The following is a 25,639-nucleotide window of genomic DNA, read 5'->3' on the forward strand; positions in this document are numbered from 1 at the left end:
TTTTACAAAGGTCTCTTCGGGTGGTGATTTCCATGTTAAAAAACAAAGCTATTTATTCAAAAATGAAAAGTGCACAGAGTCTCTGTGATGAAGCGACTCCCTAAAGAGTAATCTCAATGAGGAAAAAAACAGACATGAAGTTCTAAGCAACAACATTTCCTTGGTTGGAAAAGAGAAAATGCTCTGGTAGCGTTCTTACATTCTTTGGCTTCCCCAAGAATCACAACCTGAGGCAAATGAGAACAAAATGGACGATCAAGAGCACAATTACCCAAAGGTCTCTTTAAAAGGTATCTCACCAACCACTCCATAAAAATCACCCAACTAGGAAGTATTTTTAAAATTCACCTAGAAATAATAGCAAAGTAATTAGTAAAGTTTTGCGTTCTGCATCTGTCTTTTTTTTTTAATCAATGTTGCTTTTTTTTTAAAAGCTGTGTTAGCCATTACAGAGCTATCGTTCATTCCTATGGGTCTAGGACAACAGGGGCAGGAGTCAAGGCCAAGTTATGAGTCCCCAATACTTTTGCCATGAACGCATCACACTCCAGACTCATTGGACAGCTACTGATTTCCTTGGATCATTTTAATCCAACCCAAAATTCTTCTATGGCTCTGGAACCTCCTGAGGCTTTCAGAGGGCTTAGAACCATGGTTCTCAACCCTTAACTGTGCATCAGAATCACCCAAGGAGCTGTAAAAGTGTATAGATATGTGATACTACTTCCAGAGATTGCTGATCGACTTGATCTGTGGTGGGACGCAGATTAAGTGGTTTCTAAAAGATGCTCAGGAAGTTCTGATGTGCAACAAATAGCTGAAGATGACTTGTTTAGACATTTCCAGACTAATTTTACAGAACCCAAATATAAGGATTTGGGGGGGAGGTGCATCTTCAAGAGCTATAAGTAATAACACCATACTTTAAATATATAAAATGGTGTCAGAGTAGTCTGAAAGAGTTTATTTACCCTCTTCAATCTGAGATTTCTAAATCCAGCAAGCACATAAGATATTATTCAAAAACAATCTCATTAAGAATTTGACTGCCGGAAATTCTTGAACACCTACATACTATCATGGGGCGGGGGGGGGGGGGGGGGGGGGGGGGGGGGGGGGGGGGAATCTGATCCCAGCAGGTGTCCTTTTTAAACACCTGTTGGAGTGAACTCTGCCACTGTCCCTTTAAATGGGATGGAGTTTTGATTTTCCAAAAGCTGGGAGCCAGTTGGAATGCTAGAAATGCACATTTGTTGCTTATGTTGCATTGTAGTAAACCATCTCCTGAAGTGCTATGTTGATCTCTTGATTGTGTAGTTAATGAGAGAAATCTATAGATACCATTCAGAATGACTAGCAGTCTTGTTTATAGCGATTAACTCGAGGGAGTTGATTTCCCATAATCAACTAATAACGAGACACACTGTTTACCATCTTGTGAGTCTTTCAAGAATTGATGTGTTAAAAACCAGAATTGTCACTGTAAATTGGAGAGTGTTGAAAGCTCACCTAGAAAACTGTTTTACATTTTTCCCAAGTGGAGAGTCTGAATTTGTGTTTCATTATAATGAAATAGCTAAAATGTTACACAGCTTAAGGCCCAACATGCCTGTGAATGATTCTATCCAAAAGCTGACATAAACAAACTGTGTTAGTATCACTATTTCAAGCATGTTCATCATGTCTATCTATAGCATACTACTGAATCAGGTACCGCCTGGCTGAAGGTCATGGGTTCCACATAGCTCTTCAAATACTTTATTTCTGAGACAGCTGAATTACTCCCTGACCTGACTTTAGTGAGTGGGAGGATCGTCATCTTTATGCCTTACTGCCCTTTCTAAAAATAGTAGGGGCTTTAACAAGGAGATATTTTAAGCAGCTCATATTCACTTGTCTCATCAGGGGAAGCTTATTTTGGCCACTTGCATGTGTCCAGTTTGCATGTGCGTAGAGTTAAACTTTTGGAGGCTAGTCTGTGCTCCTCCACACCACTCATCTAAGAAACTGGCAAGCATAAAGACACTGGAATTACTAGCCGAGAGTCAGTGGGTAAACACAAATGAAGGGAAGACACTTTTTAGGAATGTGAATATGCTTCCGAAATCATCCATTTCAGACATTTTCACATCAGTCCTCAGCTTTGCGGATCTGTTTTCATAAAACCTGGCCGTGATTTCACTCCAGAGACCTCAGTGATCTTGCCGCTTTTAATAAACATTAATAGGAGCCACTGCCAGCCTGTGGATAAGGGAAACTAATGAGAAACTGCCATCCAAAATCTGAACAGCAAAAACAAAACCAAGCAAAACCAAGAAATCCAAAACAAAACCAAAAAAGAACAACTCAAACAATCTGTGCTCACAAGAAGACGCATAGAAAAACACCGAGATGTAACTTTGATTTGATGACTGGATTTATCAGTCACATGACTGACATGCAGTGGGTACTTTGTATTTTTCTACTCTGAAATACAAGTGCAAATCTATGTTATTCTGCACAACTGGGACCAAAAAATTATGAGTGTGAGAAAACGCAGACTCTAAAAGCAAGATGGAATTTAAGCAGGTAAACCCTGTTTCACAGTCATGTCATTCCGGTACAGTTGTACGTGGTACTCGTGTTTCCACCTCTAAGAAATTTCCATTTTTTCGCATCAAAAACTCCAGATATGAAGCTGAAGCTGCTTTCTTCGCCAACCTGAAGCTGTCTGATTTCAACATCATTGACACCCTTGGAGTTGGAGGTTTCGGACGAGTAGAGCTGGTAGGTGATTGCTCTTTAAATGCTTTTGAGAGTCCTGTCTTCCTTTTTAATTTTTTGTCCTAGATTAAGATTTCTCTTTTCTTCTCTCTCTAATCATTAATTACTATTGTTCCTAAATTGGTACCAAATACTCTCATTTCAGCACAACAGAGTTTGCAACAAAGTGAACTATGTTATGTAATCAGTAAATGAAAAATAAAATAAACACCAACTTACTTTTTAGAAAACCTCTGCATATTAAGTGAAAGGTAAACACATTTACTTAATGAGGAGTCATAAAGCACTTATTACCCGCTGATTTTCTGTGATCTTTATTTACTTCCCTAGGTCTGAGCAGTGCTCACTAACTTAATTTTGCACTCTTATCTATAATCACAATAACTAAAATGTAAATTTAAATATATATAAAGGGAGATGAGGTATATTTACATGTATTCTATATCTATGTATATAACATATAATTCTCACCACTGCTTTAAAAATTAAGTGAATGGTGTTGTAGTTATTCTGTGATTCTGTAGTTACAAGCACCTATTTAGATTATAGTACATATATATACACACATATATGTAACTGCATGAGATAATATGGTATGAATATTTTATATAATTTATTTCACACACATGTTTATTTGTGTGTATACACACACAGCTAAGTGAAGATGAAGAAGACATTTTGGCACAAGTTCATACATTAAACACATGGCATCAATATGGTGTAAACCAAATGAAAGCATGTTCTATTGTGCCTTTGTTTAAAATATAAATTTAAAAACTGACATATTACAACAAAAATTAGAAAAAAATGTATTCTTGTGACTGAGTTGCTGCATTCCAGACTGTGTGGATAAAAACCATATTTGAGAATGTAGATTAATGTCCACCTCACCTGAATATGGAGGAGTCCCTGATATCAGACACCAGTACAGTACGTTAGGAACTCCCTGAGACTGTGTACAGTTCAGTAAATAATTACTGTTGCCATCAGGCAGTAGGAGAAATCCCCTTCCATAAAAGTAGATTGACCTAGCACTATTTTTGTATTTGTCCATTTGTGCTGTAGTTGGGATTTTTGACTTTGATGGGCAGAATGATGTTATTTACTTAAATATTAGACAAGAAGGGTTTAGAGCCGTAAAGTGTTTCACTGAATTTGTGTTATGCTTCCCTTAACACTGGCTGGAGATACTATAGTAATACTACTGCTGACTTGATTCCTGACTTCATTGTGTGCCTCTGGGGATCTAAGTATTGAATGTTTTCAATTACAGGAGTAAGAATCAAGTAAGGGCTTAGAAAAACCTCTTGCTTTTCTGAATCCTGCCAATTAATGCAGTCTTAGATTTATTTTTCAAGAACATTGATTTTGTGATGAAATATAACTTCACATAGTTAATGAAGATTTAATGACAGTGTTATACATGAACAGCTTTGCACTGGGAGTGTTGGGACACAGAAACAGCACAGAGTGTAGAGCTCCTAGCCATGAAGGATTTATTGTCTGCTATGTTTATTTACATAGTTGTATGTGTCTAAACCCCTCTCTCTATGAAGCAGTATAAAGGACAGAATTCCCTAGAGATTAATTTTATGGCTGTTACAGTTTCTTAAAATTATTTTTTTAAGGACTGTGGACAATAAAATTGCTGTTTTAGTTGACCAAAAAAATCAACATTATAACTTTGTGGTCTCCTAAAGAGGTCTGATAACTTCAAATTGGGAACCTTTAAGTTACCAGTGAGATATTTTATGAAATATAGGAATTTACTTAGGATTTTTGAAATACTGGAAATCACTTAAAGGCACTGAAACCACTTCAAGATGCATAATCAAATGCCAAGCTGATAGTGGAAAACTTCTAGAAAATTCCCTCAGAAATGTGAGGAGGCACAAACAACCACAAAATTAAGGAAGGTTCAAAGTGGGCATATTAAAGGTAATGCAGTTTAAAAAGACAAAATATGTATGTGTTTGTAGGCATGTGTGTGTTTGAGTACATACATGTTTATATATAATCTTCATCCCAGGAGTGATAATCAAAGGCAGTTCAGCAATTTTCTTCTCATGGACGTGATATTTTACACGTCTACACAAATGTTTTTAGACTAATGGAAATCATAGCCTCAAGGATTAACTTAGGTTGGAGCTGTAGCCTGGTTTGAAAAACTTTAGATGTATTTCTGAATGATAAACCCATAATGGGTTATAAAGTATAACTAGTACATCATGGGTAGAGGTGCATGTCTTTAACCTCTGAAGTGACATCATCTTGCGTGATCTTGCACTTCCCAAACACACTAGGGGATTATCCTAATACCCAAATTGTCTTCACTGTTCGATGTGGACTACCCATTTAAGTGATCACTATTATTACCCTAGAATCCATTGCCCCCAGTTTTTGCCACTTACTAACTTCCCAATAAGATTAATTACTGGGTATGAAAAATATTCTTTTCTGTGATGGTTCATTTCTACATGTATTCAGTGATGCCAGAATTGGGAGTTTGGCTTCAACACTTTGACTGTAATTACACATACTGTTGTCATAGCAGACAGCAAATCTCCATGAGGACAGTGGTGACTGCCCAGGAGGTAGCAGTGTCCTGTTAGAGTAGGACTCACGCCCTTCAGAGGTAGGAGGAGGGTCTAGGCAGAGCCCAGTTCTGTTGTGATTACAAAAGTTTTCCTTTCACTCCCCTCTACAAATGGTGCATGCGAGATAATTTTATCAGTACTATAGAGTGCTATCTTTACGCAATATAACCTTCACGTGAACTCATTTATGTATGTTTTACATATACACGGTACTGAACATGTTAATACCAAGTATATAATACTTATACGTTGAACCTACCAATTCCTTGTTCAGTAGTAATGTTGATCAGGTAAATGACATTATAAAAATTACCACAGTTACACTTTAATTTTATAATTCTATTTTTAAAAATTTTCCCAGGTGTTGATTATAAGATGATAAACTACCGAATTGGGTATGAAGAATTAAGAAATTTGAATTTTTGAACCCCATTTCCTGTTAGAACTAAGTTAGGAGTGTAGTTTTATTATCATTTGATATACAGATCATGTTCATGTTATTTGCTTAATGTAATACCATTCAAACACTTCTTAGCATTTCTTAATTTTTATCATTTATGTCAATTTAGATGAATTTAGATGCAGGGGTATTTTTCAGGCAGAAGAATTGCTAAAATAATTTATTGCCAACTTTTAGAGATGAGAACATAATTTTGGAACATAATAGAAACTTAAATATTTGTTCAATGATGAGACCAGAAGCTTGAAGTGAAGGTCTCATAGGAATGGGAGTTCTGTTCTTAAGTTATTCAGTCTATTTCATAAATACTTTTAGCATAAGTGATTTCAACTAGTTTAATATCAGACATGTCTTGTTCACACCCATTACCTTTGGGAAGTCATTTATACTGCTTTCCTTTCTGTGATCTGGTATATATTGTATTTTCTGCACGTATTTTTATTTTGAAGGACCGCTTTCTAACTTATTCAGTGCTACCTATTTACAGAATATTTTCCAGTAGACCACACTCCGTTTATAACAGCACCTTCAGCTAAAGAACTCAGCTTTTTTTAAATATATGATTTACTCATTAAAGCTATGAACAATGCTGTAAGACATCTAGGTAATCCTCTTAATTTACAAGATGTGACTGTAAAATAAGGAGATGGATTTTACAAATCACAAGTGAAAGTTAGTCCCATTGCTTTATGGTCACATTCTGAATTTACTCTCCTTTGCTCTTGTCAGAGAGGTGCTTGCTTTTCAGAGTAGATTGGTACAAGTCAAACTTTTTAATCTAGCAATGCTATGGAGTGGTTGCTTTAAATAATAAATATGTAATCTATTTATTCAGCAATTCAATGCCTCATGTACCAGAGCACCATACCTGGATAAAATATAGGAAGAATGATATGGAAAACATAATCTCTGTCTTCTTGGATTATATTCTTTCTACACAATTTATTATGTATTTATGTAGTGAGCTCTCTGCTGGGATATACACAGTTTAACAGAAAATAGCCACTGCCTCTAGGGACTCACAGTCTACTAGGAGGGACAATCATGCAAACTAATAAGTAAACCCATAATCAGAGTATGAGCAGCACGTGCTCAGTGCATGGCGGAGCAAGACTTCTTAGAGGAGGGGGTAGCATTTCTAAGACAGAGGGGTCGACATTAAGGCGTTGCCATAAATAACCTCAAGCCTTATGGTCTGCTCTCGTAAAATGAAACTACTGCAGGATAGTTTGTTAATAAACTGATATTAATAATGTTTATTAATAAACTGGTATTACTTTCTTACTAAAATAATCGAGCTTTTCATTTGAACCCAGCTTTACAATCTTCAAATGGCTCTCATATCCAGTATATAATTTTGCCTTTAGAGCTATCGCAGGAGGCATAAGTCACATTTCACAGGAAAGAAGTCATGAATAATGTGTATAAGTGACCTAAGATCACACGGTCACTGAAAGAGCTGTTGTTATTGCCCAGAACTACTGATTTTTAAACTAGGCTTTTTCTTTTTTTTATCATTCTGACTACTAAAAATATTTAGATTCTTATCACCACCAATAACAGCCACCACTATCAAATCAGACAAGTGTCACTTTATTATCATAGGTACACCTTTATTTTTTAAAAAAATGTCTTCTAGAATTCAAGAACCTGTCTTAGACATAAATATGGAATAGATGCCATGATTATCTGCTATTCACCTCTTCTTCTGTCGAACCTTCAGAGACTCTTATTTCTGTTTTCTCTTTTGCAGCTCTTAGTTGAGTGTTAAAATATCTGTGGAGGAAAAAATAAAGATCAGACAGTATCACGTGGTAGCTAAAAGCGAGAGCTCTGGAATCAGACTGTCTGGATTGAGATCTTACCAGCTGTGTGTGATTAGTCATTTACTTAAACCTCCTGAGCCTCAGTTTCCTCATCTCTAAAAGGAGGATAATAATAGGCTGTGTGCCTCACGCATTGCAAAGATTAAATGAGTTAAAGTCCCAAAATAGTGCCTCACGTATCATAGGTCAGTAAGTGTTGGCAGTGTCGTTATTATTATTAAAATATTCTAATGATAACTATCTATCAATCATTTTCAGCTCTACCCATAGAAAAGGACGGGAATGAAATATTTTACTATTTTTTCTCCCATTGTTAGGCCAAGTGCTGAGAATACAAGCATTTCTCCAATACATGAGCGAGTCTAAGGTGTTCAAATGACCTTCAGTGATAGCTTCTATTAAATTCCCCCAAACCACTAAAGCTCCTTACTTTCTGATCTGTCATGAGTAGAGATGGGAAACAATTTTCAGTCTTCCTCACACTAAACCTTTGTGTACCTGAAGTAGTCTGCTCTTATTTATCCATTTCTCTTCTAAATTGTAAAGCCCCACCTCTTTACCTCTCAACAGGAAATCTTTTTTGGTGCAAACTGCTAAATCATATCCAGTTTCTCCACAATCTTCTTACACCATGGCACCCTGATTGGGCATAATAAGGGTGTGGCTCTTGCCAAATGGAGGACAAAGGTCATTTCTCCTGTGCCACAATCCCATGATCGGATTGCCCAGGAGGGGGCAATGTGGTAGCAAGTTGTAAGAATTCTGCCACACTCACAATCACATTTGTGTAGCAGGGTCTGTGCACTGTACATATGGGCATCCATACCACTCTCATGGCATTTTTGCCAGCTGCTTGGTCACTGTGTGTCACATGCAAGTGACGTGGAAGGCTATGCAAACCACCTAAAAAAAAAAAGGGACTAAGTAAGAGATGATTAAGCAAGAAATTAGGTAGGTGATAAACCTACTGCTCAGTCACAGAGTTTTGTTTCGTCATTATGAAAGGGGAAAGCCAAAGGGAAACCCCAGGTGAGACGAAAACACTTCAAGAGCTTCTTACTGCCAAGCCACATGACAGTGAAATAGAATAGCTGTGGGATCGCTGGACAGCACTGCCATTTGTGCCCACTGTGATTTATGCTGCAGAGGATGCCTGGGAACCCCTGCCATCCTAAGGCCTTGTGTCCTCTGTAACCAAGGTGAATAAGGACTCTGTGCTGGTTGAAAACTCAAAATTGCCTCATTTTAACATAGCCTTTTCTCTAGAAATACCCTACTTGGATTATTATTAAATATGTCATCCTCATTTATATTTATTCTTCAAAAGAATGAAAACTGACACAAATTAGTAATTGTGATAGTGTTGATTTCTGAGAAAATAAGTTATTCAGATAGCTAATGAAAATCCAATTTGATAAATGCTAATTGAACATAATAGGTGCAGTCACAATACAGGCATTCCTCAGAGATATTGCGGGTTCAATTCCAGACCACTGCAATAAAGCAAGTATCACAATAAAGCAAGTCACAGCAATTTTTTGGTTTCCCAATGCATATGACAGTTATGTATACACTATACTATAGTCTATAAAGCATGCAAGAGCATTACGTCTAAAAAAACAATGTACATACCTTAATCAAAAAATACTTTATTGCTATAAAATGCTATCATCTGAGTCTTCAGTGAGTAGTAACATCAAAGATCACTGATCACAGATTATTATAGCAAATATAATAATAATGAAAAAGTTTGAAATACTGTGAGAATTACTAAAATGTGACACAGAGACACGATGTGAGCAAATGCTGTTGAAAAAATGATATCGACAGACTTCCTCGACTCAGGGTTGCCACAAACCTTCAATTTGTTAAAAATGCAGTATCTGCAAAGTGTGATTAAAAAAATGAAGCGCAATAAAATGAAGTATGCCTGTATACTGCAACTTCTAAAACATCTAACCACAAGATAGTTTCTAAGCAGAAATCACAGGTAATAAAATTTATCTCTGCTTTGACATATACAAATAAGGTAAAATATGCATGAATTCATCTTGTTACTATAAATTTTATTCTCTTTAGTACATTGATAGCGGTAATACAATTTAGACTAAATGAATGACAACAAATAGAACAGTCACACTCTTATACATCTTTTGAAATTATAAGAATTTTATACACTAGCCATCTATTGAAATGAACATTTTTCTTTAAAAGTGTTTGAAATTAGTGTTCTATAGTAAAGTAAAATGTCAGCATTTCCTCCTCTAAACCTTCATGTTTTTCTAGAAAGATCAATCCACAGTTGGCCCTCAATATTCACAGGTTCCCGTTCCATGAATTCATCCAACCTCAGATTGAAAATATTCGATAAGGTCTCAAAAAACAAAACTTGAATTTGACACACACCAGAAACAATTTACATAGCATTTACATTGTATTTACAACTATTTATATATTACCTAAGCTGTATTTATACCTATTTACATAGCATTTTCATTGTATTAGGTATTATAAGCAATCTAAGGATGATTTAAAGTATACAGGAGGGTGTATTTAGGTTATATGCAAATATTATGCCATTTTATATGAGGGACTTGAGCATCTAAGGATTTTGGTATCCACAGGGAAGACTGGAGTCAATCCCTCAAGGATACTAAGGGACAACTGTAAATCTAGAAGGCACTGGACATGTCTTTCCATGGCTTAAGATAAGTTTTGGATGAACTGTTTTATCACCACTTAACAGTTTGGTCACTCACCTTTTTGTTTTCTGTGACATAAATTTGATTTTTTTTTAATCCAGTGAATTTATGGTCACGTCACATTCAGTAAAAGTTCATCTATTAAAAAAATTCCTAAATATTTTTTGTGGGATATAGCAATATCATGTGTGATTCGTGCCCTCAAAGAACATCTTGCCTTCTCCTAAGTAAGAAGATAAGATCAATACATATGAAAAATAGCAAATGAAATCCTTTAGTATTGCATTAAATTCTAAATCACGAAGAAGGGTTCTCAGCATTTCAAAAAGAGAGCATTTGGAGCTGATGATCTAGCGAGACCCTGAGAAGACACAGAACTTGAGCCAGGGCTTAGAGAATAGGTTGGGATTTAAACGAACAGATGTGAAAAGGCCATTTGGGGGAAAGGCCATTCCAGGAAAAGGTTACAACACAGAAGGCCACGTGTTTTCACAGGACACCAAAGCAAGTGGCCTGACTAGAGGTTGTGTGAGGGAGCAGTGAGAAATACTAGATAACCAACTGATAGGGTATAAACTGTATTATATTCTTAAAGGATATTTATTTTATTTTAAAGGAATTCCTTTATTTTTATTTATTTATTTATTTATTTATTTATTTACTTTTGGCTGTGTTGGGTCTTCGTTTCTGTGCGAGGGCTTTCTCTAGTTGCGGCAAGCGGGGGCCACTCTTCATCGCGGTGCGCGGGCCTCTCACTGTCGCGGCCTCTCTTGTTGCGGAGCACAGGCTCCAGACGCGCAGGCTCAGTAGTTGTGGTTCACGGGCCCAGCTGCTCCGCGGCATGTGGGATCTTCCCGGACCAGGGCTCGAACCCGTGTCCCCTGCAATGGCAGGCAGACTCTCAACCACTGCGCCACCAGGGAAGCCCCTGTATTATATTCTTAAAGGAGATTAGACTTTAAGGCATTGGGCATTTTGGGGCATTAGGTCAAGTGAAGAACGCAAATAAACACAGACTCAGCTCTCAACTTCCACCCATGAAATAAAAGAATACACTATAAGGTGACTAGATGGGCTATTTTTAGGTGGCAGTGCTCCCAAAAATAAATGTCATAGGGCTTCCCTGGTGGCACAGTGGTTGAGAATCTGCCTGCCAATGCAGGGGGCACGGGTTCGAGCCCTGGTCTGGGAGGATCCCACATGCCGCGGAGCGACTGGGCCCGTGAGCCACAACTACTGAGCCTACGCGTCTGGAGCCTGTGCTCTGCAACAACAGAGGCCGCGACAGTGGGAGGCCCGCGCACCGCGATGAAGAGTGGCCCCCGCTCGCCACAACTAGAGAGGGCCCTCGCACAGAAATGAGGACCCAGCACAGCCAAAAATAAATTAATTAATAAAAAAAAAAAAAAAAAAAAAAAAAAAAATAAATGTCATAATTTCTCTTCTGAATAAGGTAGTTTACTTTGTGCCAAGATGTATTCCTCGTCCCTGAAAATTTTATGTAAACACTTTCAAAGAGAGATCCCGTCCCTGAAAGAGAAAAACAGTCTCCTTGTGTATGTTAGTAATGTTGAAAATAGCCATGTCCTCTTAAATAAAATGAAATGATTTATCTTGCTTTCTAGAAATAAATATAAAAAAGATGATTCTGAATGTTTCACTGTAGCTCATCAGCTATATACATTTAATTTATTGCTAATTCATATTCTGTCCTTCATATTAACGTCCCCCATTGCGCTGACATATACCATATATTAGGCTAAACACTGGGCTAAGAAATCAGGAGATTTTGTGGGCCAGATGGCTTGGTACTTAGCCCCAGCTTCAGTTAACTGCCTTGCAAATTCACAGTAAGAGTGGGGAGATCATCAATACCCCAAAAGTAACAAGCTAAACCAATGGGAACCACTGTCTGGTCATGGCTATAGTCTTAGATTCCACTTTCATGAACAAAGCAGTTTCAATGTTTAATGCGACTGTTTTTCATAAATAAGTTAGCATAAGCAAAAAACCAGTAAACACATGTTGAACTGGCTTAACTACATGTGAAGTACGAAATCTTGTGAAAATTTTGAAGTAGAAAAACAGCAGAGAAGTTATACTTTTTTTAATATCAGCAAGGGTGAAGTTTGAATATAGCATATATTGGGACATTAAGATCTGATTATAAGCCATTTGATTAAAAGTCTTCCAGTAACAGTTTAAAAAAATTATAAAGTTATTTATGTCTAACATCTCAAAAGTGTGATTAGAATGCAAAACCTCTCATAAATTAATCTGATCACATCTCAGAGAGTTGAATTTTTCCATGTATTATTCTCTCTATATCATTTAAACTCATTTTAAATCTTCACGGCATCAATAAATGAAAGAAGTTGAAGTGTCAACTTACGATACTCAACTCCATCTATGTGAAGTTTTAAGTTGTAAGTGTGCTTTTACGTATTAGAATAAGTTGAATTATGTGAAATATTCAACAGTTTAAAACTATTTCATGTAGTATTTCTTTATATGAGGGAGATTATGCATAGAAATTAAATCTTAAGGGAAAGAAACTATTTGATTATGAAGGAAAACAATTTAAAGTGCATCATAGGTAATAAAATCAATTTTAATATCCCTACAAAATGAAATAAGGTTTGTTTAACACAAGTACTGTAGGGAAGAGAAATGGTGTGTTTAAATTTCACATTTCAGGAAACAATCTTGAATCAATGTAGGTAGCCCTTTGAGTCAAAATGTATCAGTGCTAATTCCCTATTAAGGGAAATCACAAGTGCTCTTTCCTTTGCAAATGATTTCTATAAGACAGTCCAAGCTTTTGTTCATGTTGTAATTAAAAACAGAAAAGTATGAAGTTCTTTTTCTTATCTTCCTCTGAACTAAAAGTTAAATGTCTTTTTAAAAAATTAAAATGAAAACTATTTCCTCTATGAAAATTGCTTCACATGTTTTTAACTCAATTTGAATTTAAAAATACAGATATTTCCTTGTTTCTTATCACTAGCTGTAAAACTGAATTTTAGGTCTAAAGGCAAGTTACAGAGAAAATGGCGTTACAGACATTTTGGTAAGAAGTTGAGGTGACCCTGGGAAGGAAAACAAGGATGAAAAGCAGAGAGACTGTCTCTTGATTATCACTTGTGCAAATGGCAAGTGGGATCAAATGAAAAAGAATAGATGATAAAATAAATTTTAAAAAGCTACTTCTTCTAGGTTCTTTGTTCTGAAATTGATATACCTCACCATTAATATAGATAACTTAGTGGTTATCTATGAAATAAATTTTACACATAAAGTCTTAACTATAAAATCGTACAACAGGGCCATGCCTCCGTGCTCATGGCTGAATAGTTTCCCAACTCTGACATCCATATTCAACTCATGGTCCATCCTTTGCATTCTCTGTGTCATTTGGACGTGCATCATGCAGATGGTGACAAGTTCCCTATGTTCCTCCCTGTGTATCCTATGGAACAAACCAGATGCCGTGGTTCTTTTTTAAGTTTTAGATATTGACTAAGGAAAAGAAATCTGTGATATTATTGTGTAATGAAGAGAGACAGGTAAATAATAAAACGGTGGATAACTAGTGAGAAAACAGGTTTTAACAACAGATTGAAAACAGAAGTTTTAAATTAAGATTATGGTTAATGTTTCCTGAACTTTATAGTACTATTACATAGAGAAAAGTAATTCTCACATAAGAATTCTTTCTTTTTGGTTAGGAAATGTTGAGGAGTACAGTCCAATACTACTTTGTAGAATAGAAGCTTTCTGTGCCCTTAAAAAATTTCACTTTCTCTCAGTAATGTAGTAAGTTGGCTCCTCCTGAATAGTTGGACACATTAGTATGTCATGTCCAAAATTATTTGCATCAGAGCAATAACACTGCTTTTTCTTTCTCTTTGAAAGAAAAACTTCCTTAAATTCAGACATTAATTTTTCCTATTCCTTCTGTTTCATTCAGGTGGTTGGAACAACTAATTTAAAACCAGATTTAATTATGAATTGTAACAGTAAAATACTATTTATAAGTATCCATTTTAATTAGCATTCCCACATATCTTGGAAGTCATGGTAATAATGATAATTCTTACATAGCACTTTTTAATTTTCAAAGCACTTTCGCATACACTATCTGATTTGGTCTTACAATATCTGTGACTATAAAATAATGTGGTTTTATTCTCGTGAGGAAAATGAGGCTCCAGATATTATGAACTTGGGTATGATTGTAGTTTGTACATTATTAAAATAATAAGAGACGTTACCCAGCAAATATGTATTATTTTGACTAGATAAGTTTTAAGAATTTTGTGGTAGTTACGTACATTTTGCTTAAAATGACCCATGATCCCACCTTTTTTTTGGACATGAGGACTTCTTTGAATTTAGGACTTTTAATAAATAGCAAATAGAGGAGTCATAAAAAAGAATAAAATTTTTTATAAAAATGTTAATAGTTTACAGAAACTAGAGTAAAAATGAAATATACTTTTGATTAATCGGGAACTTTTATTGAAGGGGTAAAGATAAGCATAGAAAGAAAAACATTTCTGACATTTAGTTCCTTAAAATGTAAATTAAAATATATACCTATCTCACAATCAATAAAGACAAGAACTAAAAAATATAGATACACATATTTTCTGGCTTTTTCTTATTTTAAAATTCCTTAAAAGCTTTGTTGAGGTATAATCTACTTACCACAGAATTGTACAATCACCACCACAATCCAGTTTTAGAACATTTCCATCACTTTAATAGAATCCTTGTGGCCCATTTGCAAATACTCTCCATTCCTACCCTCAGCTCCAGCAACTACTAATTTACTCTCTCTCTAAAGATTAGCCTTTTTTACTGCATGTTTTCTTACACTAAAACTTTGTTTTACACTAAATATTTTTATTTTCTACATGTATAATTGTAAATTTAGTTCAATGTGGATCTGAATATAAAGGTGTTTAATACACAGCAACTTCATGCCTTTTTTCTTTTTGAAGTTTATGGTGATTTTATGGCTCCTTTATACCCTACTTCAGCTTTGTTACTGTACCCAGCTGCTACAGAACAGAGCTGTTTAAGTTGTTTCCTGAACATGGAGTTTGAGGCCAGTATCTGATAGGCTGTGAAGCATTGTCTGGCAATAAGGGAGTATTGCAAAATGATGGAGACAGAACAACCTAGTGTTTATGCATGTCTAGAGGGTCTAATAGTTGGCTTGCTGGTTTACTTGGTTGTTAAAGTTTTATTATGGGTCTTTTGCCTCTTTTGGTGAATCTGGTTGAGAACTGTAACCAGAGTAGAGAAAAGCATACTCCCACAGTTTGGCACAGTTTATCTTATAGAATAGGACCTATACATTTTTCTTAGTCTAGGGTTTTCTTTCTCTTTCTTTCCTTCCCTTCCTTCCTTTATTCCCTCCCTCCCCCCGCCTGCCTGCCTGCCTGCCTGCCTTCCTTCCTCCCTCCCTCCCTCCCTCCCTCCTTCTTTCCATCTTCACTTATAGAACTTTTCTTTTCACTATAGACCTTGTCATGAATTCCGTAAATTACCTCAATTTGGATTAAATGTGAGCTACTTAAATTTTACAATACAGACCATGGCCACATTGTTCCTGGGTTACTTAGAAATCTATTTCCTCCCTGTTTATAAAGACAGCCCAAAATAAAGAAATGATTGTATGCCATCCCATGTAACATGGATTGCCTGATTAAATCGTGTGCTGGTTTGTTTAGAGAAAATATTTGCCATTCCTATTTTGCTGTTGTCCAGCTATTACAATTAGGATGACTCTGCCTAGATTTCCTTATGCCTTGGAGTCTGTTTTAATGCTCTTCTTGGGAAAGCTACTACTATTTCTATCCAATGCATGTTCTTTGACAATTAGTAACACAGAAAATACAACAGTTAAGAAGCAGATCCCCTTTACGTGTTGGGGTTGAGAGAACAGAGCAAATAAAACCTCCACATCCCAGGAGAATATGCATGTGCTGTAAACTCAGGGTCATGCTTCCAGAGTGAATCATCATGCTTCCTTATGCTACCTTTGTGTTACTAGGGTAATTCCCCCTTTATCCTTTGGCCCAAGCTATTGCCACAGGTTTGTTGGGCTGTTTCCATAAGGTTAAATATAATTAACATGCTTTCAAAATGCATATTTATTATGTCAAATTTCAGGTTCATAGAACCTTCTGGCTGGAAGGAACCCTTAGATGTAATTTAGTTTGGTCCTTCATTTTCTGAGAGGTGGCCTGAGGCCCAGTAAGATTATATGACTAAACATAAACCTATTAGTGAAAGATCTAGGACTAGAACCCAGGTTTCCTGTGTAAGCTTTTCTTTTCTTTTCTTGAAATATAGTTGATGTACAATATTATGTTAGTTTCAGGTATACTACATAGTGATTTGATATTTGCATACATTATGAAATGATCACTGCAGTTAAGCCTAGTAATCATCTGTCCCCATACAGTTATTACAATATTATTGACCATGTTCCTTATGCTGTATGTTACATCCCTCTGACTTACTTATTTTATAACTGGATGTTTGTACCTCTTCATCCCCTTCACCTATTTTACCACCCCCACTTACTTCCCCTCTGGCAACCACACATTTGTTTTCTGTGTCTATGAGTCTCTTTTCATTTAGTTTTGTTTGTTTGGTTTGCTTTTAGATTCCACATATAAGTGAGATCATATAGTATTTCTCTTTCTCTGTCTGACATTCCACTTAGCATACTACCCTCTAGATCCATCCATGTTGTTGCAAATGGCAAGATTTCATTTTTTTATGGCTGAGTAATATTTTATTTTATATAAAACACACACACACCACATCTTCTTTATCCATTTGTCTATTGATGGGCACTTAGGTTGCTTCCATATCTTGACTATTGTACATAATGCTGCTATGAACATTGGGATATATATATCTTTTGGAATTAGTGTTTTGGCATTTTTTGAGTAAATACCCAGAAGTGAAATTGCTGGATCATATGGCAGTTCTATTTTTAATTTTTTATAGGAACCTCCATACTCTTTCCACAGCGGCTATATATACCAATTTACAATCCCACCAACAGTGCATGAGGGTTCCCTTTTCTCCACATCCTCACCAACATTTGTTATTTGTTGTATCTTTGATGATAGCCATTCTGACAGGTGTGAGGTGGATTTTCATTGTGGTTTTGATTTGCATCTCCTTGATGATTAGTGATGTTGAGCATCTTTTCAAGTGTCTGTTGGCCATCTGTATGTCTTCTTTGGACAAATATCTATTCACTTCCTCTGCCCATTTTTTAATTGGATTGTTTGGGGCTTTTTTGATGTTGAGTTGTATGGTTTCTTTGTATATTTTGGATATTAACTCCTTATTGATGTGATGTTTGCAAATATTTCTCCCATTCAATAGGCCAACTTTTTGTTTTGTTGATAGTTTCCTTCACTGTGCAACAGATTTTTGGTTTGGTATAGCCAATTTGTTTATTTTTGCTTTTGTTTCCATTCCCTGAGGAGACATATTGAGAAATATATTGCTAACACTGATGTCAAAGAGCCTACTCCCTATATTTTCTTCTAGGAGTTTTATAGTTTCAGGACTCATATTTAAGTCTTTATTTTGAGTTTATTTTTTGTATATGGTATGAGAAAGTTGTCAGTTTGATTCTTTTGCATGTAGCTGTTTAGTATTTCCAGCACCATTTACTGGAAAGCCTATCTTTTCCCCAATGTATATCCTTGCTTCTTTTGTTGTAGATCAATTGACCATATAAGCATGGGTTCATTTCTGGACATTCTATTCTGTTCCATTGATCTCTGTGTCTGTTTTTGTGCCAGTACCTACTGTTTTGATTACTGTAGCTTTGCAGTATAGTTTGAAATCAGAGCGCATGATCCCCCCCTGCAAGTTTGTTCTTCTTTCTCAAGATTGCCTTGGTTACTCAGGGTCTTTTTTGTTTCCATACAAATTTTAGTATTGTTTGTTCTAGTTCTGTGAAAAATGCCTTTTGCTAGGGATTGCATTGAACCTGTAGATTGCCTTGGGTAGTACGAGTATTTTAACAACATTGATTCTTCCAATTCATGAGCGTGGAATAGCTTTCTAATTGTTTTTGTCATCTTCAATTTCTTTCATTAATGTCTTCTAGTTTTCAGGGTACAATTATTTACCTCTTTGGTTAGATTTATTCCTAGGTATTTTTTCAATGCAGTTATAAATGGGTTTTCTTAATTTATCTTTCTGATAGTTCTGATATCTGAACTATCAGATAGTGTATAGAAATCCAACAGATTCCTGTATATTAATTTTGTATTGTGAAACTTTACCAAATTCATTTACAAGTTTTAATAGTTTTTTTGGTGATGTCTTTAGGATTTTCTATATATAATATCATGTTATCTGCAAACAGTGACAGTTTTACTGCTTCTTTTCCATTTGGATTCCTTTTATTTCTTTTTCTTGCCTGACTGCTATAGCTAGGACTTTCAGTACCATGTTTAATAAAAGTGGTGAGAGTGGGCATCCTTGTCTTGTTCCTAACCTTAAAGAAAATGCTTTTAGCGTTTCACTGTTGGATATGATGTTGTCTGGGGCTATGTCATGTATGGCCTTTATTATATTGTGGTATTTTTCCACTATTCCCACTTTGCTGAGAGTTTTCATTATATATCAATGTTGAATTTTGTCACAAGATTTTTTTGCGTCTATTGAGATGATATTTTTCAATTTGTTAATGCGGAGTATCATACTGATTGACTTGTAGACATTAACCATCCTTGCATCCTTGGGATCAATCCCATTTGATAATGGTTTATGATCATTCTAATGTACTGCTGAGTTTCGTTTGCTAATATTTTTGTTGAGGGTTTTTGCATCTATATTCACCAGTGATATTTCGCCTGTAATTTTCTTTTATTGTGGTATCTTTTTCTGGTTTTGGTATCAGGGTGATGCTGGCCTGGTAGAATGAGTTCTGAAACATTTTTTTCTCTTTAATTTTCAGCAGTAGTTTGAACAATATAGGTATTAAGTCTTATTTAAATGTCTTCTAGAATTCACCTCTAAAGCCATCTGGTCCTGGACTCATGTTTGTTGGGAGTTATTTATTATTATTATTATTATTATTACTACTACTACTATTATTATTATTGATTCAACTTCATTACTGGTATTATTTGATCACATTTTCTATTTCTTCCTGATTCAGTTTGGGGATATTGTATCTTTCTAGGGATTTATCCATTTCTGCTAGATTGTCCATTTTATTACCATATAATTGTTCATAGTAATCTCTTATGACCCTTTGTGTTTCTGCAGTGTTGCTTGTAACTTCTCCTCTTTAATTTCTGATTTTATTTTTGGGCTCTCTGCTTAACTTGATAAGTCTTGCTCACAGTTTACCTTTTAAAAGAACCAGCTCTTAGTTTCATTGATAGTTTCTTTTTTTGTCTCTATTTTATTTATTTCTGCCCTCATATGTATTTTTTTTTCCCTTCTACTAACTTTTGGATTTGTTTGTTTTTCTTTTTCTAGTTCCTTTCAGTATAAGGTTACATGTTTTTATTTGAGATTTTTTCTTGTTTCCTGAGGTAGGCTTGTATGACTTTAAACTTTACCCTAGAAATGCTTTTATGCATCTCATAGATTTTGGATTGTTGTTTTTCCATTCTTATTTGCTTCCAGGTATCTTTTTTATTTCCTCTTTACTTTCTTTAGTGACCCAATGGTTGTTTAGTAGCATGTTTTTTAGACTCCACATGTTTGTGTTTCTTGCAGTTATTTTCTTTCAGTTAACTTCTAGTTTCACACCATTGTGGTTAGAAAAGATGCTTGATATGATTTCAGTCTTCTTAAATTTACTGAGACTTGTTTGGGGGCCTAGGATGTAATCTATCCTGGATATTTGTTCCATGTGCACTTGAAAAGAACATGTATTTTGCTGTTTTTGGAAGAAATGTTGTATATATTAAGTCCATATGGTCTAATATGTCATTTAAGGCCAGTGTTTCCTTACTGATTTTCTGTCTGATCTGTCCATTGATATAAGTTGGGTGTTAAAGTTCCCTTCTGTTATTGTATTACTGTCAATTTCTCCCTTTACAGCTGTTAATATTTGCTTAATGTATTTAGGTGCTCCTAAGTTGGGTGTATATATATTTGCAATTGTTGTATCTTCTTTTTGGCTTGATCCCTTTATCATTACATAATGTCCTTCTTTGTCTTGTTATAGTCTTTGTTTTAAAGTATATTTTGTCTGATATTAAGTATTGCTACCCTGGCTTTCTTTTATCTGCATTTGCATGGAATATCTTTTTCAATCCACTCCCTTTCAATCTGTGTGTGTCTTTAGATCTGAAGTGAGTCTTTTGTAGGCAGCATATAAATGGATCTTGGTTTTGTATCCATTCAGCTATTCTATGCCTTTTGATTGGAGCATTTAGTCCATTTACATTTAACGTAATTATTGATAGGTATGTACTTATCGTCATTTTGTTAATTGTTTTCTGGTTGTTTTTGTAGTTCTTTTTTGTTCCTCTCTTCTTCTTTTGCTCTTTTACCTTGTGATTTGATGAGAATCTTTACTGTTATGTTTGGATTTTTTTTCTCTTTTTGTGTGTGTATCTATTACAGGTTTTTTCTTTGTGGCTCCCATGAGGTTCATATATAACAACGTATATATTATTATAGTAATATTTTACATTGATGAGCTCAAGGTCAAGCACATTTTAACAACTCTACATTTTTACTTCCCCCTGCCTGTTTAATTTTTTGACGTCATATTTTGTTTCTTTTTTGTGTGTATCCCTTAACTACTTACTGTGAATATAGATAATTTTACTACTTTTGTCTTTTAACCTTCCTGCTAACTTTGTAAGTAGTTGATCTATTGCCTTTACCAGTGAGATTTTTTCTTTTTATAATTTTTATATTTCTAATTATGGCCTTTTCTTTACTGCCTAGAGAAGTTCCTTTAACATTTCTTGTAAAGCTGTTTTTTGTGGTGCTGAACTCTCAGGTTTTGCTTGTCTGTAAAACTCTTTATCTCTTTCAAATCTGAATGATAACCTTGCTGGGTAGAGTATTCGTGGTTGTAGTTTTTTTTCCTTTCATCACTTTAAATATATTGTGCCACTCCCTTTTGGACTGCAAAGTTTCTGCTCAAAAGTCAGCTGATACCTTATGGGATTTCTCTTGTACATAACTATTTTCTTTTTTCTTGATGCTTTTAAGATTCTCTCTTTATCTTTAGTTTTTGCCATTTTAATTATAATGTGTCTTGGTGTGGACCTCTTTGGGTGGATCTTGTTTGGGACTCTGTGCTTTCTGAACCTGGATGTGTGTCCTTCCCTAAGTTGGGGATATTTTTGACTATTATCTCTTCAGGTAAGTTCTCTGTCCCTTTCTCTCTTCTGCTTTTGGGACTCCTATAATGTGAATGTTAGTACACTCAATGTTGTCTCAGAGGCCTCAAACTATCCTTATTTTTTTTAATCCTTTTTTTTCATTTTTCTGTTCAGCTTGGGTGATTTCCACTACTCTGTCTTTTAGATCACTTATCCATTCCTCTGTATCATCTAATCTACCTTTGATTCCTTCTAGTGTATTTTTCATTTCACTTAATGTGTTCTTCAGCTCTGTTTGGTTCTGTTTATATCTTCTAACTCTTTGTTGAATTCTGTGTTTATCCATTCTTCTCCCAAGTTCAGTGGGCATTTTTATGATCATTATCTTGAACTCTTTACTGGGTAGAGTGCTTATCTGCACTTCATTTAGTTCTTTTTCTTAGGTTTTGTCTTGTTCCTTTGTTCAGAACATATCCCTCTTTCTCCTTATTTTGCCTAAGTCTCTGGTTTTATTTCTGTGTATTAGGTATGTTAATTATATTTTCTGATCTTGGAGAAGTGTCCTTATGTGGGAGATAGCCTACGTGTCCCAGCAGTACACTCCCCTCTGGTTAGCAGAGCTGTATGCTCTAGGGGATGCCCCTCTGTGGGCCACTTGCACACTCCTGTTGTTGTAGGGCTGACTACAGTGGGTGCGCTGGTAAGCAGGCTTGCCCCACCCAGGCCAGTTGGCTCCAAGGCTATACGTCATGCAGTGGCTGCAGGCCCCACTGGAGGGTAGGCTTCCTGCATAGTTGGTGCTAGTCCACTGGTGGTGGGGCTGAGTCCCCACACAGCAGTATGCATGACCTGGGCCAGAGAGGCAGGGTGCATCTTGGGGCAGGTGCCAGCCTGGGGCTGGTGCCGAGTACCCAGCACTAACAGGATAGAGAGAGGATTCCAAAGTCGCACTTGCCAGTGCCTGTGTCCACATGGTAGAATGAGCCCCCTAAAATGGCTGCTGCCAGTGTCTTCATCACCAAGGTGCTCCTACTTGCCCCCTGCCTCTCCAGAGGCTCTCTAAGATTAGTAAGTGGGTCTGATCCAGGGTCCTTTCAAACTAATGGGACTTGGAGTGTGTGAGATTTTGTGCACACCCTTTAAGAGTGAAGTCTCTGTTTCCTAAAGCCCTCCTGCTCTCCCAAACACAAACCTCACTGGTTTTCAAAGCCAGACGTTATAGGGGCTCATATTGCAGGTGTAGGACCCACAGGCCAGGGAGTCCAATATGGGACTTGGACCCCTCGCTCCTTGGAGAGGACTTCTATGATTGTGATATTCCTCCTATTTGTGAGTTGCTGACCCAAGGGTGTGGGTCCTGGCAATATTGCGTTTCTGTCCCTCCTTCCCGTCTCGTGGTAGTTCCTTCTTTATGTCTTTAGTTGTAGAAAATCTTTTCTGCTAGCTTTCAGGTCATTCTCATAGATGGTACCTCTGTAAGTAGTTGTAATTTTGGTGTGTCTGTTAGAGGATGTGAGTCCAGGGTCTTCCTACTCTGCCATCTTGGCCACCTCCCCCTGTATAAGCTTTTCTAAGCTCACTTCATCATCTTTGTTCTATAGTATTAGCTTACCTAAGTGAGTCACCCTTTCCTGTCGTGCATGGAACTGTAATTTGAACTACTTTATAAAGGAATTTTGCATAATAATAGGCCAAGTGATATTGACAGTTCAAACCTTATATTTAATAAATCATTTTAATTACAGTATAGTTCAGAAATCTGTTTTCTTCCAAAATAATGAAAAGATATCTGCAGTGCAAAATAAACTATGAACTGTTAATAAAAAGTTAAATAGATGAATGGACAAACAGATTCTAAGGACCAGCTCCCAGTCATTGGCACTGAGCTAGTTTTAACCTTGCTCTGATCATAACCCTCCTTCCTCGCAAGAGCAAAGAATTAGGTCCAACAGGAGACCAGCCTTTATAAAGCAAGTGCCTGCCCCAGATAAAAGAAAGCATGTATTTAAATACAGCCAGCAATTGTGTCTTCAAAGCTCTTCAAAATGCTGGTGGCATTGCCTCTCATCTTCAGGTCAGTATTATCTGGGCACCAGCTAGAACCTGATAGTTAAGAACATGTCAAAATCTTTGTCAAAAATTCCCACATTAAGATTCACTTTGCTCAAGGATACATTCCTTCAAATGGCAACACAGTGATTCACACTGAAGCAACATTTTACTGTAAATTAAACTTTTTCCAATTTTAATTTCTGATATAGCACATAGCATTACTTATAAAAAATAGAAGAAATATATCGAGTATTAGCATTTTCTCATTCATGTCTCCTTTCTAGAAGTCTTGAGAGTGAAACCAGTATGGTACAAGGGCCAGCAATCTTTTAGATGTAGCTTCTCAAACCTCTACTATTCCCTTGGTAGAACTGAAGTGGATGGGGTGGGAATAGGAATGGGTACAAAGTGGCATTCATCCTGTGGTGGATTATATTTTGAGAAAATTGCTTTGGCCTGAAGAGACCATTAAACTAAGAAGCACAAAAGAATAAAGGCAACTAACTGAATGTGTTCTCTGTTCCAGACACTGTGTTTGATATATAGGCCCTTTTATTTCATGTTCACAGGTAACCTAAGAGAATTATCCACATATTACAGATGAGGAAACAAAGACAGAGCTTCAGAAATTTGTCCAAGATCACAATAAAAAAAAATAAAGGTTGAGATTTAAACAAAGGTAGTCAAATTTCAAAGCTCACATTCTCAACCAGTGCATTAGCCTGTACATCTAGATGGGGTTAGGATTGTCTGCAAAGACAAACCTGGGAATCATGCCTAAACCAACCAGGCTGGGAAGGATTCCTGAGCAAGAAGAAGAAATGTATTCCTTTCCTCTTCTTTTGCCTTCCTCTGTTCACACTCAACATTTATGTCATATCTCTAGCTGACCTGCTACAAAATCATCATCATCTCAAATTGGCACAAGTGGACTTGGTATAATTAATTTGAGCAATAGGACAAATAAAAAGCAAACTAAATTTCACCTTAAAATTTTTCATGGATTAGTTTTGTGAAAACACTTTCATAATAAAGCATAACAGCTTAGGCTCTCGAAATACAAATTGCTGTAACTTACACTGAGAGTTTATATTGAAAGAAAAAATTATGGCACGTACTTTAAGGAGATGAAAAGTGTGGCTCAGCCCGAACTTGAATAGGTTGCTATCCTGTACAGAACTTCTCAAGGTCTTTGCATACATGGAATTCTAATAGAGTGGTTTCCACTGAACCAGAATCCTTTGAGAGAGTCAGACAATAATAAATAGCTATTCTGATTTAAAAGAGACTTAAAATTTTTTTTTCCATGACCAGAGTCATTATTTTTACTTACCATAAAAGTGAGATATGCTAATTGTACAAAAATTGAGCAATTCAAAAAAGTTAAAAAGAGCTAAATCAACTAAAAATCTCCCTAAGAGAAAACCATTGTTAACGTATCAGTGAACACATTTCTTTTTGTCTCTTCATAAATTTATTTTGTATTTAGATGTAGATGGATAACTGTCCCCAAGACCCAGTTGACATTATCCTAGAGATGATGTTATTAATATAGTAGGCTTTTTGGGAATAATATCACATTTTAGTCATTCAAGGAAAAGCAAGGTTAAGAAAACATCTTGTAAATATAACAACTGAAAATTCAGAGCTGTATCACATAGATATTTGGCATGTATATTTCCTGTGAAGCATCAGAATTTAGAAATCTTTTCTTCCTTTTTTATGAATAGTGGCAGTTTTGGAAAGAAGAAAAAGAGCAAATGCTACATACTTGTCATTTATAGCTTCCCTTGTTTTTATCCTGTTAACCTCAGAGATACACAATATGGAGCTGAGATACCAGCTCTCTTTGTGGCTTTGCCAGTGATAAGTCATCATGGCTTATGTC

The 25,639-nt window shown here is 35.9% G+C and overlaps 1 protein-coding gene across 4 annotated transcripts in view; it reads left to right on the plus strand.

Moving 5' to 3' along the window:
- Positions 1 to 25,639, plus strand: part of PRKG1 (protein kinase cGMP-dependent 1) — a 1,248,399-nt gene that overhangs the window by 1,197,560 nt on the left and 25,200 nt on the right. For 3 of the 4 annotated variants that reach the window (XM_036828090.1, XM_036828088.1, XM_036828091.1), the window contains one exon: positions 2,670 to 2,766. In XM_036828090.1, the coding sequence (XP_036683985.1) occupies positions 2,670 to 2,766 (97 nt within the window). Of the gene's footprint in view, positions 1 to 2,475; positions 2,569 to 2,669; positions 2,767 to 25,639 lie in introns of those variants that run through there. The other variant, XM_036828092.1, reaches the window with a different exon arrangement.

Source organism: Balaenoptera musculus, chromosome 16 (genome assembly GCF_009873245.2).
Source record: "Balaenoptera musculus isolate JJ_BM4_2016_0621 chromosome 16, mBalMus1.pri.v3, whole genome shotgun sequence".
Classification (NCBI taxonomy): domain Eukaryota; kingdom Metazoa; phylum Chordata; class Mammalia; order Artiodactyla; family Balaenopteridae; genus Balaenoptera; species Balaenoptera musculus.